The sequence below is a fragment of the Durio zibethinus genome, chromosome 7 (assembly GCF_047325235.1).
Source record: "Durio zibethinus cultivar Kanyao isolate XHJ-2024 chromosome 7, ASM4732523v1, whole genome shotgun sequence".
NCBI classification, from domain to species: Eukaryota; Viridiplantae; Streptophyta; class Magnoliopsida; order Malvales; family Malvaceae; genus Durio; species Durio zibethinus.
In genome coordinates, this window is record NC_143168.1 from 13,688,941 (window position 1) to 13,706,610 (window position 17,670).

The following is a 17,670-nucleotide window of genomic DNA, read 5'->3' on the forward strand; positions in this document are numbered from 1 at the left end:
GAAAAGTTTAAAACTACTGAGAAAAAAAATCCATAACTTGTCGATATTGGCTTTGCACTTCATTAAGGAAATTTATCAATTTTTGACCATATGTTCCCACTAGTGGCACTCTTGCCTTTCATTTTTCAATCATTTCTACCATGTCTTTGGCTTTGTAAATAGCCACAATGATTCGATCAAGCAAAAACTTCAATTGGTTATATTTATTCACATATGCTTCTTTCATTAGCTGACATTCTTCAATCATGGCTCTCATTTGCGCTTTGATTCCCACCATTACTCCATTTAGCATCTGAATGTGTTTTTGGGCTTTAAAGAGCATTGTATCCCTTTCTTGTAGTTTTGCTTGTAATTATCTATTTTCTTGCAAAAGTTAAGCCAATTCTTGATTAGTAGATGACCATTTTGTAGTAAGATCAATGGACAAACTCTTCCATTCAAGACTTGAATATGTTTATAATTTACCAAAATATTTAATATTAAAAATTAATCTTAAAATTACCCTAATAATTTAGTAGCAATTTAAGATAATCCTCTCACCTTAGTAGTATTCATGGAGACTAGTATCCTACTCTAAAGATGCTCCATCATTAGATTTATTAATATATTTTATTTAAAAAGATTAATAAAGTCTTCCAGTAGTTTGGTAGGACTTACTTTGAAACAAATCTCTCAATAGTTTGACGAGATTTTATTGTAAAAATATTATTTATTTTCTTTAGAAATTTCATTAAATCTCCCAATAATTTGGTAAGATTTAATCAAGAAAGCAATCCTCTAATAGTTTGGAGGATAGAAATTATTTTTTCTTTTTTCGGAATTTATTTATGAAATTTTCCAATAGTTTGGTGGATTTCATAAAGCTCATGAAAATTCTCCAATAGTTTGGTAGAATTCATGAATTTATTCGAAAAAGATTTTTTTATTTTTTATTTATTTTATTTATTTATCATTTCTTAGAAAGAAAATTTTTATTATTTTGCAAAATATTTAACAAATAATAAATTACTTAAGGAAAATAAATAAATAATAAAACCAATAAAATAACAAAAAAACTAAAACTAAAATCAAAATCAAAATATGAAACAAATATATGAAAAGAAAATGAAATAAAAAAATGAAAATAGAAAGGGAAAAACTTGCGATTTTGGTCAGGTCAACATGCAGGTCAGCACGCTGGTCAATGGGTTTACCAGCGAGTCTAGATGCTCTAAAATGGTGTCGTTTTGGAACCTTATAAAAGCTAAATTTTGCATTTTATCGTTAGAAGCCCTCAGTTTTTCTCTCTCTAGCCCAAAGAATCCTCTTATCTCTCTGTAGACAAACTTAGAAATTTAACCAAAAATTGGAAAAACCTACTAGTTACTAGAAAAGTGGCCGAAATCTGATCGAAAAATTTAATTGAAAACTTCAAAGTTCATCCCCAAAAACCCAGATTTCATAGAAATTCTCAGAAAACCCCAAATTTTTCCAGAAAAGCCTAAACTTCGATATAGAAATCTAGATTTTTAATCCCCACACTCCAAAACAAAAATCTAAAACCCATACTTCTCCTAATCACTACAATATCGAATCTAGGAACTCCTAAAATCAGAATCTCAAAAACCTAGTTCCAAAAGGCTTTTCTAGACTTTTTAAACACCAAGCCTTTTCTTCTGCAACATTAATCATGTGTTGTTCATGTAATTCTTGGTTCAATTTATAGGCATTCTTAGGAGAATCTTTAGGGAACGGACAAAACTAATCCATGCTTAAATATTGGGATTGAGTTCTAGTTGATCATGATTTAGGGTTGGATTATGCTAATGTGCAGAATCAAATTAAAAGTCATGTGACCATGCACATCTTCTAATCGGTTGATTCAATTTTAGTTTCTGAAATCATTATCACAGATAAAAAAAAAGAAAAATAAAAATAAAAAATAAAATAAAAAAGATAGTAATAATAACAATAGTAAAAACAACAACAACAACAACAACAACAATAATAATAATAATAATAATATAGTAGTAACATAATAATATAATATACTATAATATAATGTACTGATATATAATAATAATAATAATAATAATAATAATATACTACAATAAATAATAATATAATAAAATAATATACTACAACATAATATACTATATTATAATAATAAACTATACTATAGTATAATATACTAAATTATACTATACTAGTAACAATAGTAATAAAATCAGCCCTATTAATCCCAGATATAGATGGGTATCTACAATACCAATTGATAAAAAATATACCAATTGTTAGAAAATAAATTTTATATTCTAAGTTATTATGACAAAAGAAAATTTAATCAATAAGCACAATTTGTGAATAGCAAAAGAGATATATTTTATCAAAACAAATCGTTCAACTTAAGCTATTAGCCATATATCATATTGAACATAAAAAAACACAATTGTGGTACTGAAGCTAAAGGTTACAATAATGTACAAGCATCAATCTTTATATATGAATAACAAGAACAAGCAAGACATATTTAATATTCAAATATATTCAAGAAATCATAAAAAAATATGTTAATACCAATTTTAGGTCATATAAAATTTGTAAGATCAAGAAAGAAATATTTATCATTCAAAAATATTCAAGAAAATTTTAACACAAAAGAATAAATATGTCAACACAAGTAATATACAAACTTTTATTAAGACTTAAGGTAAAATTAGCCATCATAAAAATTCATTCAGTTAATTCATGTTGCAAGCTTATGAACTCTAGGCAAAAAATTTTTGATATTAAGCCAGGCTAAATAATATTAATTATCATATAAACATATTATTTGACAAGAACAATAGATGAACCAAGAATATATTTCTTTTAAAAAAAAATAGCTCATCATATATCAATTCGTGATCATAAACTGAAAAATAAATTAATTAAGCACAAATAAAAGCATATTTCAAAAATATTTCACAAAATCCAAGTATTATAATCATTTGAGCACAAAGAAAAAGGATATTTCAAGAATATTTCATCACATTCCAAATTCATAATAGTAGGAAAAAAGAAATAACAATTTAGCATAAAACTTATGGCATATATCGAGACTATTTCAAAAACTAAGAAATAAACAATTTTGACATTTTGACCATATAAGCATTTCATCAAGAGATAATTTTATCAATATGTGTGCATGATAATTTACAAAAACAATGCAATTGAGTTTCAAAAATGAGAAATAATAAATTTAATTGTTAAAGGCAAATTCTCAATTTTAAAAAACAAATATTTGTTCCAAGGTAGCATTTTAAAAAGGTATAATCAAATAAATATTTATAATGCAAATCTCTTATTATTTTTTTGAATGATTTTATAATTTTCAAACTAAAGAGACCTAATTTGAAAAGAAAAATGGAAGAGAAACTTTACTCCAATCTATGAGCAAATTCTAATCTTAATTTTTTTTTCTATTTTAATTGATATTTTTCAATTGAATTTAATACTTTTGATCTTTCATTTTGATTGATTTTAATTTTTTTACAGGTATTGAGATGGGTTTTACTTATAATTTTTAGGTATATATTTCTTTTTATTTTTTTCTTTCATGAATTTATTTAATCTTTTGCTATTTTGTTCTTTTTTCACATTTTTTTTCTGCAACTAATACTTAATAAGTGATTATTTATTCTTAAAAGAGAAAGAGAAAAGATGAAATATGATTCAATTATTAAAAAATGTGTATTTGAGCCTATTATTTTAGGTTATTTATTTTTCTTTTAATACTAATTAGTTCACATTATTATAAGCTGCCCATTATTGAAATATTAAACAATTACTATATAAGGTGAAGGTTATGCAATTTGGATTTTACTTTTTTTTGTTAGTAAACTATCTTTGGTGGCATCTAACCAACCTTATGAATCATAGAACTTAATCTAATTAATTTATTCTATCAAGAAACCAAATGAACCCATAGGCAGTAGTAATCTATTAATTAGGGCTTATCAATACAATTAGATTAAAACAATCCCCTACCGGTTGTACTTAAGTATTATTAGACAAATCATATTCAGCTTTAGTCTTGATTTTGAGGGTTTGTTTTGGAAATCAACTTCAAATGTAGGGTTAGTTATTTTAAGAATGTTGGGATATGGGACTAAAATAGTCTTTCATTAAATGTTATTATGATTCTCACTTCTATGTTTTTGGTTTTTCCATCTTTGTTTTCTATCTTTTGTTTATTAGTTTTTTCATATTTTCTTTTTCTCTTTTGTTTTTCTATTTTGGCATCGTTGTGATTGTTATTTCTTCATTTTTTTTTTTAAAGTGAGTTTATAATTGTTGTTTCTTCTTTTTCAATTGTTATTTCTTCATTCCCAATTACTGATTAGCGTCTCTAATTATTGTTAATGTTTAAGACAATATAATTTTTAAATTTTTTTATTTTTTGCAAATTTGTTTCGTTTGGTTTCCAGATAAAATTTCATCTTTTTTTGTTTGAGTTTGTTCGGGTTTCCAGGTGAGACTTTTATCTTATTTTGTTTTGTTTGCATGCATGAATTTCTTTGCAAGGATTGGAATTAGATTTTCAGCTTGGCATTGTTGATGTTTCATTTGGGTATTTTGGGTTTCTATTTTTTTTTTTTGGTTTCTTTGTTAATTATTTTTCCTTTGTTTTCATGCCTGAATTTTGTTGCATGCATTTGGGAAAAATTAGTCAAAATGTGTTGAAAGTCTGAATTTGGTTTGATTTTTAATTTGTTGTGGATGGATGTCTTATTTCATGCACCAATTCTTTTTTTTTTTTTTTGGGTTTGGTAGCCAAGATTTGAAAATGTGTGTTGTTACTTGGTCAAATTGTTGTTTGGATTTTGATATAATGTTTGTTTGTCTTATGCGTATTACTTTCATCTGGTAGTTGTTTCTTCATCAATAATTGTTGTGTTACTTCTAGTTGGGTTATTAGTGATGAAGCTCTCAACAATGTTGGTGTATCTAACCTTAGTTCTTATAGGTAAAAACATATAGATTGTCCAGCAAGGGTAATGAAACAGTAGCAAGCCTTAACAACAATTAGAGGCTTGAAAAAGTCTTATGGTTAAATCATATAAATTGTCTAGTAAGCCTAATCAAAACTCATCAAATTTTTAATGAATTACCAAACAGAAAATTGGCAAGAACCATCCAAAATTAGACAACTAACATTTGCCTCTCTAACAAACAACTGTAGTAAATACAAGCTCAAAAACCTAGTACTATCAATGTTACGCTATGGTTTTAGTGGTTTAAAAGGTAAAAAGTTAAAATGGAAGACATAATGGAACTGAACTACGGAATAAAGTGAAATAAATTGGAGAAACAAAACTTTAACTATGACTGGCCAATTCATACGAAAAGAATTTAAAGCATTGATCAATGGTCATTTCATAAGGAGGAAAACAAGCACAACCAAGAATGCTAGATGGATGATACTTAAGTCAATATAAACAAAGTGATCACAAATATTCTCAACAAACAATGAGCAATTACGATTATATTTTTATTTTCTTTACACACGACTTCTATGGATTGTTTTAATTCTTATGTAATATTTTATGTTTCAATCTAGATAAAAGGTAATTCATGGTTTTGCTTTGTTATGTCTTAAGGAAAATGATGCACCTACATTATCTCGTAGCATTGTATGTATAACATAGATTACTTTTGTTCTATTGACTTTTATCAGTGATATGTCAAAGAAAGAAAAAGATATCATAAGACTTGAAATTGTGGTTATGTGAGACACTTAATTGTCAATATTACAAACAAAGTACAAGCATTTTTGGAAAGAAAACTGAAAATAAAAATAAATTTTTAAATGCTAAATTCTATAAATGGAGCTTATCTAACTCATTTATGGTAAATAGAATCTCACTCAATTCTCTAATACCTATTAGGGCAATCTTAACATGAAAAGCTTAATTCAATCAATCTTAATAAGACATAAATTTTGGATACTTTAAACCAAACTATAAGCATATTAAAAAGAGTAGAGTTTGAGCATGTCTAGATCTTAGTAATGAAAAATCTTATGGCATTTATCTTTATGGAGATGTTATTAGCTACAAACAGTTTTGAATGCTCTCAATTCTCCTTTTAAAAGAACCTAAAGTATGACATGGGAGCTAAAAGAAAACTTTTCTTCGGTTTCTATAAAGTTCTCTTTCAGTTCCTAAGAAATTTTTGCTGTTTAAATATCAAGATAAAAGTTGGAACTATATTTGTGTTTTTTTATTTTCTAGAAGTCGAAACTACCAAAGAATTGATTCCTAGGAAATTTTTGTTGTTTAAAGCATAAGATAAAAGCTAGAATTATTTATCACATGTGAAAGATGAAAGATGTTTTGATTTCTTTAAATCTTTCATATGAAAGAAATTTAAAAGGTAAAGATAAAGATGGATGGCTTCTTTATCTATGCCAGCAAATGCATTTTGAAATACCATTGTAGCCTATAAATTAAATCCTACATGCAAATAAGATTATGGTGCTTCATTCTTTGCATTATAGTTTCCTTTCAACTTGCTCTAACTAAATATTTATCAGTCTTGCTGAAGTTTAACACGTAACAATTTCAGTTTCCTTTTAGAAAACTTCTAAAATGCTTCAATATCTATTGTTGCATGCCTAGATTGAACCTAAGTAGTCTATTGCTTTTGCCATTTTGGATGTATGATGATTTTAATTATAATTTCTGCCTGTTGTGGTTACAGTATAACTCAACCTTTTGGTAACCTACCATCTAAGTTAATGAAGTCTAGGAAGAAACATGGATATATACCACTCTTTTTCTACTATTCATTGTTTAATATTCAGATAAATATATGACTTTATTTTACTCTCGTAAGGAAAGCGCAGGCTTAAAGCCTAATTTGAATAATTTCACAACCAAAAAAAAATGAACGAAATCACTATTTTTTATTTTTAGATATTTTAAATGTTTCATATTTTATTAGCATGCATTTAATTTTTTTTAATAACATATGTATATTCAATTTTTGTTTTCATATCCATTTTTCTTCCTAGTTTTTCCTTTTTTTTCTTCAAGGAAAACATTTAGCATTAGATTAAATAGGATGGATCTAGCATCTGTATTGTTCATATATTCGTGAAGTAATTATTGAGTGTAAGTAATAATTAAGGATTGTGTGTTTGTGGGCAATTGAGGGGAAAAAAACTTCATTGTAAGGCTAAAAAAAGTCCAAAAAAAAATCTTCGACTTGGTTTCCAGCTAAGTTCCACATAATAACCCCACACTGCCATTTTAGGCTAGTGCTACTTTGTTTATCTTCTAGCTAACTAGAGATTAAAGAGTCCAGAAAACAGCTGTATGTCGCTAACGTTCAACTACCTTTGCTATTAAAATAAAGGTTGAATATCACATTCAACTATCTTAAATAAATCGAATAAATTGTATTAGTGGTACGTAAAAATCAAGTATCAACGACATAATCAATTACGAATGAGACGATGATTCAATTGGTAAAATCAATTTAAGCCATTAATGCTTTAGTCGAAAAGATAATAAGAGTCAATCGTAAAATGGTTTTTTGGTACGATGAAAATACTTTCACCGTGCTTTTAAATAAAACCTAACGAATCAGTCAACCGCATAACTTCGAGGCAACTGCACTTCTCCAATTCTCTCTCCTCCCTCTTTTCAAGACAACGCTAGTGTCTAATGTCGGGGGCATAGTCGCAAGAGCTATCACTTCCTACCATCCTAGACAGTGCCCAATTAATTTTGAAATTTTAGTCTTAATTAGGATTTATTTTGATATAGATAATGTCATTAATCGTTTTAAATTATAATAAAACACTTATTTGAAGAAGTCAAGTCTTTGCTAAGACTTGAGCCTCCCGCTGTGGGAGGAGTCTAGTCTTGGTCTCTGCCAGAGTTTTTCCCAAGCGCTTCTTAGAAGGCTTTGGGGAATTAGTTTTTCTTTTCAAATAGGAAGTACGGGGAGTATAGTGGAAGGTCTGAGGATGGCGGACGATTTGGAGGAAATGTGGAAAATTCTATCATTCACAAAGGAGCAGTTGGATAGGGTTCGACCAGATAAACACAGCTACTTGAATGTGCAGAAGCAGAGAAGAAGAACTGGATGGTGGGCAAACTCCTCACCACAAGATCTTTCAACAAGAAGGCGTTCATCAGCACCTTAAAAATTGTATGGAGATTAGCAAAAGAATTAGAGATATCGCAGTTAGAAGAGAATCTATTCCTCTTTAAATTTGCAACAAAGGGAGATAAGAGTAGAGCTTTGAGCGGTGCACCGTGGATATTTGATATGTTGCGCCTGAAGTAATAATCACAATAATACATAAGTAATAATAATAATACATAAGTAATAGATAACAATCAATAATCAAATACGCAGAAAAAATAAAGCACACCAAGATTTACGTGAAAAACCCTCCAGTGTAAAGGAAAAAAACTACGGGCTACCAGAAAAATCTTCACTATCAAATAATAATTATACAAAGTTCTTCTCTAGCTAAAACTAAAGCTAATCAACAACTAGAGAAACAATTGGAGAAATCTCACCAAATAAGTGACTCAACAAATATACCCTGGATTTGTTCCTAGAGAGCTTCAAACCCGATCTTTACCGTTCAAAATGTAGAACTTTGAATCATAAACCTCCTGACAAGGTTCCAAGTCAATCGGACCACGGATCGACTTCTGTTCAACCAACTCTCCCTTCTTCTTTTTCTTTCTCTATTTTTCCTGGCTTTTGTTCTTTTTTTGCTTGATTTTCGACACACACCTAAAACAATCCCACCTCTTTTTTATTAAGTAGCTAGGGCTCTGTGTAAAATAAAAGATTAAGGCCCATGACCTTTACTTGGTCCAAAACCACTTACATGGGACTGGACCCCATTTTCCTAACAATCTCCCCCTCCAGCCCCATTAGGAGGAGATTCATCACCATAGCAGTTTCATTTGGAACTTATCTTGGCCAGGGAACTCATTCCGGCCAAGTTATTGCAAAGCTCAAGCTTTTTCCTAGAAAGTATCTTAGTCAACATATTTGCTACATTCTTATCAGTATGGACTTTCTTCAATAACATCTACTATTTTTCAATCACTGAACGTAACCAATGATATCTAACATCAATGTGCTTTGTTCTAGCATGGTACATGGTATTCTTACTCAAATCTAAAGCACTTTGGCTATCACAAAATATCACATACTCTTTCTGATTCAACTCAAATTCAAGAAGAAAACGTTTCATCCAAAGCATTTCTTTACATGCTTCGATTGCTACAATATACTCAACCTCTGTAGTTAACAAAGCAACACACTTCTGCAACTTAGATTGCCAAGATACAGCTCCTCCTGTAAAAGTGAACAAATATCCTGAAGTAGATTTTCTACCATCAAGATCGCCTGCCATATCAGCATCAGTAAACCCTTCTAGAACTGGTTGTGAAACTCCATAAGTCAAGCACATTTTTTAGGTACCCCTCAAATATCTAAAAATCCATTTCACTGCTTCCCAGTGAACCTTTTCTGGATTAGAAAGAAATCTGCTCACTATACCAACTGCATGAGCAATGTCAGGCCTTGTACAAACTATAAGATACATTAAAGAACTGACTGCAGAAGAATAAGAAATACTAGACATAGCTAGTTGCTCTTCCTTAGACACTGGACAAGATTTCTTACTTAGATGAAAATGGTTGGCAAGTGAACTGCTAACTGATTTAGCATGTTGCATGTTGAATCTACCAAGCACTCGTTCAACATATTTTTTTTGTGACAATCACAGCTTTTCAGCTCTCCTATCTCGAATAATGTCCATATCAAAAATCTGTTTTACTGGACCTAAATCTTTCATATCAAAAGACTTAGACAATTGCTCTTTCAACTTGCAAATTATACTAGCATCTTGTCCTACAATCAACATATCATCAACATATAATAATAGGATAATGAAGTTACCATTAGAAAATTGTTTAACATACACACAAGAATCCGCTGCTGTTCTTTTATAGCTATGACTCATCATAAAAGAATCAAACTTTTTGTACTACTGTCGCAGAGCTTGTTTCAAGCCATACAAGTTTTTCTTCAATTTGCAAACTAAGTGCTCTTTCCCTTTCACTTCAAAACCCTCAAGTTGATTCATATAAATGTCCTCCTGTAAATCACCATGCAAAAATACAGTTTTAACATCAAGTTGCTCAAGTTCAAGATTCAAACTAGCTGCCAATCTCAGTACCACTCGAATAGAACTCATTTTTACAACTGGAGCAAAAATCTCATCAAAATCGATGCCTGGTTTATGAGAAAAACCTTTTACTACCAATCGAGCTTTGTACCTCACTAGTTTGTCACCATCTTTTTTCAACTTGAACACCCATTTATTCTTTAATGGCCTCTTCCCTGTTGGAAGTTTAACAAGATCATAAGTATCATTCTTTCGCAATAACTTCATCTCATCTTTCATTACTTTTAACCAGTGCTCTCTATCCGAAGTAGCCTGTACACCTTGAAAGCTTTCTGGCTCTCCTTCACTAGTAACTAAAATAAAATCTGAACTTGAATACCTGGTAGATGGCCTGTACTCTCTAATAGATCTCTTGGGCTGAGACTCTACATCACTTGATATCAAAGGTAGAGCTCCCTACTAACACTCTTAGGTAGAGAGGATTGCTCCCCCTGCTCAAAACTAATAGCTTCTGGCTCATCACCAACTGTAACTGGCTCATTCATATCTCCAAGTTCTGTTTCTTGCTCATTTTCACCATCTGTGGCTCTTTCTTGTGGAATCCCTGTCGGTGTTGAAACATCACACTCAACAGTAACCTGTGTAGTCTTCTCATTTTTCTCAAAGTCTGTTATGGTTTTTTTTTCATGAAAAACCACATCACTGCTTCTGACTGTCTTTCTCTTTACTGGATCCCATACCCTGTAGCCAAATTCTTTATCACCATATCCTACAAACACACATTGTGTGGCTTTACTATCAAGCTTTGATCTCTGCTCTTTTGGTACATGCATGAATGTTTTACACCCAAAAACTTTCAAGTGAGAGTATGAAGTATCTTTCCCTGTCCACACTCTTTTTGGAATGTCAAATCCCAAATGAACTGATGGTGACCTGTTAAGTAAATAACAAGCTGTGTTGACTGCTTCACCCCAGAATGGCTTTGATAATTTTGTCATCCTCAACATACATCTGACTTTTTTCATAATGGTGCGATTTATTCTTTCAGCTATACTATTATGCTGCGGTGTTCCAAGTTCTATCCTCTCATGCGTGATCTCATGCTTTGAGCAATACTCTTCAAAGCCTTTAGATATGTATTCCCCACCATTATCAGTTCGAATACACTTCAAGGGTAACCTTGTCATCCTTTCAACCATGGCATGAAATTTTTAAAAATACTGTAGTACCTGACTTTTGTATTTCAACATATACACCCAAGTCTTACGTGAAGCATCATCAATAAAAGTAATAAAATATCAGCTACCACCTAATGACTCAACCTCAATGGGACCACATACGTTAGAATAAATTAATTCTAATCTATTTTCTTTTCTCTGAGAACTTTTACAAAAAGAAACTCTATGATGCTTACCAAACAAACAATAATCACATGAATTGAGAGACATACCTTTGGTCAAAGGAATGAGAGAGTGCCTTGCCAAAATTTGTAACCCTTTTTCACTCATGTGTGCCAACCTGCTGTGTCACAAGTTTGCTGAAGCATCATTTTCAATGGTATTTACCTGGTTACCGTTCAATTGCATCCATGTCTTATACATTGTGCAGCATAGTTTTTCTCTTGCAACTACCATAGATCCTTTGAGAAGCTTTCACTGTCTATTTTTTTGTTGGCTTTCATATCCCTCCTTATGAAGGACATTAATAGCAAGCAAGTTCATTCTCATATCTGGAATGTGTCTGACATCCCTCAAAGTCAACATGCAGCCTGTACTAGTTTGTACAACAATATCACCAATCTCAACAATCTGTGACACACTCTTGTTTCCCATTTTGGTACAACCAAAATCTCCTACTTTGTAAGTTGTAAACAACTCTCTCTTAGGAACACAATGATATGCCGCTCCTGTGTCAACTATCTACTCAATGTCGGGATCACTAACATGATTGCAATCACCATATGTACAAATCAAAGTAACTGAATCACTATCTGAATTCATTGCTGCAATATTGCTATCATTTGAACTCTTGTCTTTCTTAACTTTTCGCTCTTGCTTCAAGATTTTATAGTTTTGTTTTATATGACCCGTCTTACCACAATGGAAACACTTCACTTTACCTCTAGACTTGGATCTATATTTAGACTTACCACGGTCTTTTGAGTCATGACCTCTGTCGATGTTTCTACCCCTGTTCTCTGTAACTAGAGCTTGATTCCCAGGATCTACATCTTTTCGCCTTGCTTCTTTATTAAGCATACTGTCCTTTACCATCTCCAATGTCACCTTATAATCAGGAGCTGAATTAAGAACAGTCACAACTAGAGTATTCCAGCTGTCTGGCAATGAACCCAAAAGAAATAACACCTTCATTTCATCATCCATCTTAAGCTCCATAGTAGTCATCCGATTAAATATATCTTGAAAATCACTCAAGTGCTTTGTAACAGATCGTCCATCCCTATACTGTAAAGTTGCAATCTTTTTAACAAGCATAACTTTATTCATACATGTTTTTCTCTCATACAATGCTGCCAATTTTTTCCAAACAATGTAAGCATTTGACTCCTGCGTTACATGATGGAACACGCTGATATCAATCCATTTTTTTATTGTAGCCAGTGTCTTTCTACCTAGCTTCTTCCAGCTTTCATCTTTCATATATGCTGGTTTAGCCGAATCACCCAATATTGGCTCATACAAATCTTTACAGTATAGATGATCCTCCATCATAGGCTTCTAAATTGAATAATTCGATGCTATCAATTTTATCATGAAACTTGTATCACCCTCCATGATCTCAAACAGAATTTACTTCTATCATAGGTTGCTTCTGTATCGATGTCTCAAAATAACCCTTGCTCTGATACCACTTGTTGCACCTGAAGCAATACTCACAACAACACAGAAGCAATAGACAACAATCAATAATCAAATACGCAGAAAAAATAAAGCATACCAAGATTTACGTGAAAAACCCTCCAGTGTAGAGGAAAAAAACCACTGGCCACCAGAAAAATCTTCACTATCAAATAATAGTTATACAAAGTTCTTCTCTAGCAAAACTAGAGCTAATCAACAACTAGAGAAATAATTGGAGAAATCTCACTAAATAAGTGACTCAATAAATATACCCTGGATTTGTTCCTAGAGAGCTTCAAACCCGATCTTCACCATTCAGAATGTAAAACTCTGAATCATAAACCTCATGACAAGGTTCCAACTCAATCGGACCACGGATCGACTTCCGTTCAACCAACTCTCCCTTCTCCTTTTTTTCTCTCTGCTTTTCCTGACTTTTCTTTTTTTTCTGTTTGGTTTTCGACACACACCTAAAACAATCCCACCTCTTTTTTATTAAGTAGCTATGGCTCTGTGTAAAATAAAAGATCAAGGCTCATGATCTTTACTTGGTCCAAAACCACTTACATGGGACTGGACCCCATTTTCCTAACATGATAAACATATGCTCATGATGGAGGACTATAAGGCGAGATTCTGCCAAGCCAATTATATGTTCCACAAAGTGAGTCTACCGGCTTCCTTTGGGTATGAGAAGCTAGGACACAGGCAATCCTAGGAGAGAAAGTGAGCTGCTTGAAGTAGATGAAGGACTAGTGGGTGGTGGGTGGACTAGATTTCTAAGATTCAGAGTTATTGTTGATATCCGTAAGCAATTACAGTGAGCAATAATAATCCAAGGAATAAACGACCAGGACATAGTTGGAAGGTTCGGCTATGAAAGGCTCCCCAATTTTTGTTACAGATATGGCATCATTGGACGCATTGACACTGATTGTGATAAGGAAGCATGGGCTGTGGATGAAAGGGTGATAAAGGATCAGTATGGAGAATGGCTCAGGGCATCGCCATTAAAAGGGAGATATGCAAGGGGCGGCTTTACTATTTTTAGGGGTGGCGCACTACAAGGGTGGCAGACGAGGAAAGGAACCAACATTGTAGCATTGACATAGATGATTGGCCGAATGGGAGGGGAACGGGCGAAGAGGGGATGAGAATCCCGGAGAAAGTTTCGAGGAATCCCAGGCCAGGTGCCTTTCGATTACGGAGCGCAATTTCAGGGATAGTTAGGAGTTTAAACATGAGCATCAACGAGGAAAAAGGAGAATATTCGTGGGGGAAAGCCATGCAAAATCACATGAACATTGTGGGGGAAACGATGCCGTTTAATAAAAATGAAGAAGAGACATGTGGTTGGCCTCCCACACCTTGTCAAAAGGCTGCAAAGGATAGTGAAGCCAGGAGAAATGACGTGATTAGGGAACCTGAAATAGGGCATGAGGGGAACAAGCAAGCCAAGATGATCAAGACAGCTGGTGAGTTTGATGTGGCGGATAAGATAACTGATCAAGAAGTAATTAATATAGGACATGCAACAAGTTAGAAAATGGGAAATGTGGAGGCACCTAGCAAAGAAATAGCGAAGATAAGTATGCATGGGAAAAAACCAAGCTGGAAGAAATTTGCACGTAACCCGTGCCATGCAATGCAAACCACTCACGTCGAAGTAGAATCCAAAGAGGACTTAGTGAAAGCTTTTGATAGAGAAACCATGGAGGTCAAAAGCCAAGGCAAAAAGGAAAAGGTTGGTGGTGATGGTATACATCAGAAGAATAGCACCACGGCAAAGACTGGGTCCCAGTCCCCCCGAGACCAATGAAAACGCTAACATAGAACTGCCTTGGGCTTGGGAACCCACGGATAGTTCGAGCCCTTCACAAGCTAGTAAAAAGGGAAGATCTTGACATTGTCTTCGTAAGTGAGACATTGTTAAAAGGTAATGCATTAAACCGAAAAAAAAGATGGTGCAATACGACTTTTGGGCTTGCAGTGGATGCAGTAGACCGATGTAAGGGAGTTGGGATGCTGTGGAAGGGGTCCGTGCAACTCAACCTAGTAAGCTTCTCTAACAATCATGTTGACATGGAGGTGGTGGGCCAAAATGGGAATGAATGGAGAGTTACTGGCTTCTATGGTGAACTGAGGACAGCTGAAAGGAATCGCACGTGGAGCTTGATGGAGAGACTGGCTAATCAATCATCGAAGCCGTGGCTATGTTTAGGGGATTTCAATGAAATCATGTGCAGTCCAGAGAAACAAGGTGGGAATGTACGACTATACAGGCAAATGGCAGATTTTAGACAAGCTATCTTAGCAGCCGGGCTAGAAGATCTAGGATACCGTGGGCTGTGGTACACATGGGAAAGGGGAAATGAGCCTAATACAGTGGTAAGTGAAATATTAGATAGAGGACTGGAATCCAAAGAGTGGATGGAGTTGTTCCCATTATACACGGTCACAAACCTTGTTTCCACTGTCTCTGACCACAATCCAATCATCGTTGATTGTGAAGGATGCAAGGATACTAGGCGTAGAAGGAAGAAAAAAAAGCAGGTTCTTTTTTGAAAATGCATAGACAAAGGAGACAAATACAGAGAGTATAGTAGAACGGACGTGGGCCAAAGACAATCTTCATGTGAAGCTGTGGAAGATGGGAATGGGACTTAAAGCGTGGAATAAAGTAAGAACAGAAAGCACTGGGTCAGATGAAAGGACAAAAACACATTCTACTTTCATGGGCAAGCATCATCCAGAAGGAGGAATAATCTGATTAAAGGGTTCGAAAATGACGAAGGGGTGTGGGTTGACAATGAAGAAGGAATTAAAGACATGGCAGTCAAGCATTTCCAGAAGTTATTTGGATCGCAACATCGTAGTTAAATTGAGGATATTATGGAAGCAGTGGAGAGCAAAATCTTGCCAAAAATAAATGCACAACTGGTGGCAGAGTTTAAGGCTGAGGAGGTTTACGAAGCTATCAGACAGATGCATCCATCTAAAGCACCGGACCCGGACTGTATGCCAGTTCTATTCTATCAAAAGTACTGGAATATTGTGGGTACTGATGTTACTGCTTTCTATTTTGCCTTCTAGAATGGAACGATCCCTTTGGAAGATGTAAATGGAACCAACATTGAACTCATATCCAAGATCAAGAATCCGAAGAAAATAACTACTTTTCGGCCTATCAACCTTTATAATGTAATCTACAAAATTATCGCAAAGGTTTTGGTGAACCGATTCAAGTGGGTGCTCTCTCAATATGTCAGTGAGAATCAAAGCGCCTTTGTTCCTGGGAGGCTGATAACGGACAATGTGTTGATCGCTTATGAGACGACTGACTAATTAAATACGAAAAGCAGAGGGAAAGACGGTTTCGTGGAGCTCAAACTTGACATTAGCAAGGCATATGACAGGGTTGAGTGGCTATTCTAGGAGGCTATGATAGACAGGCTCGATTTCCACTCTCGATGAACTGATCTTATTATAAGGTGTGTTAATTCCGTGTCTTACTCGTTGGTGGTAAACGGTGAGGTCACTGACAGGTTTACTCCTCATAGGGGACTACGTCAAGGAGACCCCCTCTTGCCTTATTTATTTCTACTATGTACTAAAGGCTTCTCCGCCCTTTTTGTGAGATAGCAGCAAGAGAATTGGCTCAGTGAGGTGAAAGCAAGTAGGAATGGCCGTAGAATTACTCATCTCTTCTTCGCAGATAACAGTTTCCTCCTTTTCGGGGCAAACCAACAAGAATGTAAAAGGGTGAGAAGCATACTACAGGTATATGGTAATGGTTCTGCCCAACAGGTTAATTTGGAGAAGTCACTGATTTACTTTAGTAGAAATGTTAATGTAGGCACTCATGAGGAAGTGCGGCAACTGTTGGGGGTCAATAAGAATTTAAACCCTGAGAAGTACTTAGGCCTATCGACTATGGTTGGAAGGAACAAAAACAGAGCTTTTAATGAGTTAAAAGACAGAGTCCGATCTCGATTAGAGCTATGAAGTAGCCGGCTACTATCTATGAGAGGTAAAGAAATATTTATAAAATCTGTTATTCAAGCTATTCCATTATATAGCATGAGCTTGCCGAAAAGTTCGTGCCAGGAGATAAATAGCTTGATCAGCAACATCTAGTAGAGTACAAGGAAAAATGGCAAAGGTTTACATTGGCTAAGTTTGATGTGTACGAGTAAACGGGATGGGGGAATGGGGTTCAGACACCTGGAGTTCTTCAATCAGGCACTGTTGGCCAAGCAGGGGTGGAAGTTACTCAAAAACAAAGACTCTTTGCTTTTCAAAGTCCTGAGCAAGAGATATTTTCCTGATGGCAACTTTTTGAAAGCAAAGTTAGTTTGGGCTCCTTCCCTCACGTGGCGCAGCATATGGACGGCAAAGGCGGACTTGCTAAACGGAATAGAGTGGAGGATTGGAAATCGGCTTATGATACGAGTTTGGAAGGACAACTGGCTTACGAATAATATATTGCTTCTCCTAGGGAACCATGCTCAGAATATATTAGGAGAGGATGCAAAGGTGGCAGAACTCATTGAAAGCCAAACTAGAAGATGGAATAGGGGGTTCTTGGAGTGAGTGTTTACTGCTGATGAAGTGGACCTA

The 17,670-nt window shown here is 33.9% G+C and overlaps 1 protein-coding gene across 1 annotated transcript; it reads left to right on the forward strand.

Moving 5' to 3' along the window:
* The first annotated feature begins 15,942 nt into the window (after nucleotides 1-15,942).
* LOC149518009 (uncharacterized) lies at nucleotides 15,943-17,055 on the forward strand. The gene is made up of 3 exons (XM_089764329.1): nucleotides 15,943-16,074; nucleotides 16,144-16,365; nucleotides 16,693-17,055. The coding sequence occupies exons 1-3, from the start codon at nucleotides 15,943-15,945 to the stop codon at nucleotides 17,053-17,055; spliced, it is 717 nt and encodes a 238-aa protein (XP_089620455.1).
* The last annotated feature ends 615 nt before the right edge of the window (nucleotides 17,056-17,670 follow it).

Excerpts from the sequence above, each read along its gene's own strand:
- LOC149518009 (XM_089764329.1), top strand. The coding sequence starts at position 15,943 with ATGGAAGCAGTGGAGAGCAAAATCTTGCCAAAAATAAATGCACAACTG. Across the intron at positions 16,075-16,143 it reads CGGACCCGGACTGTATGCCA|AATGGAACGATCCCTTTGGA; the intron begins GTTCTATTCTAT and ends TTTGCCTTCTAG. Across the intron at positions 16,366-16,692 it reads GGAGGCTGATAACGGACAAT|CAGCAAGAGAATTGGCTCAG; the intron begins GTGTTGATCGCT and ends TTTGTGAGATAG.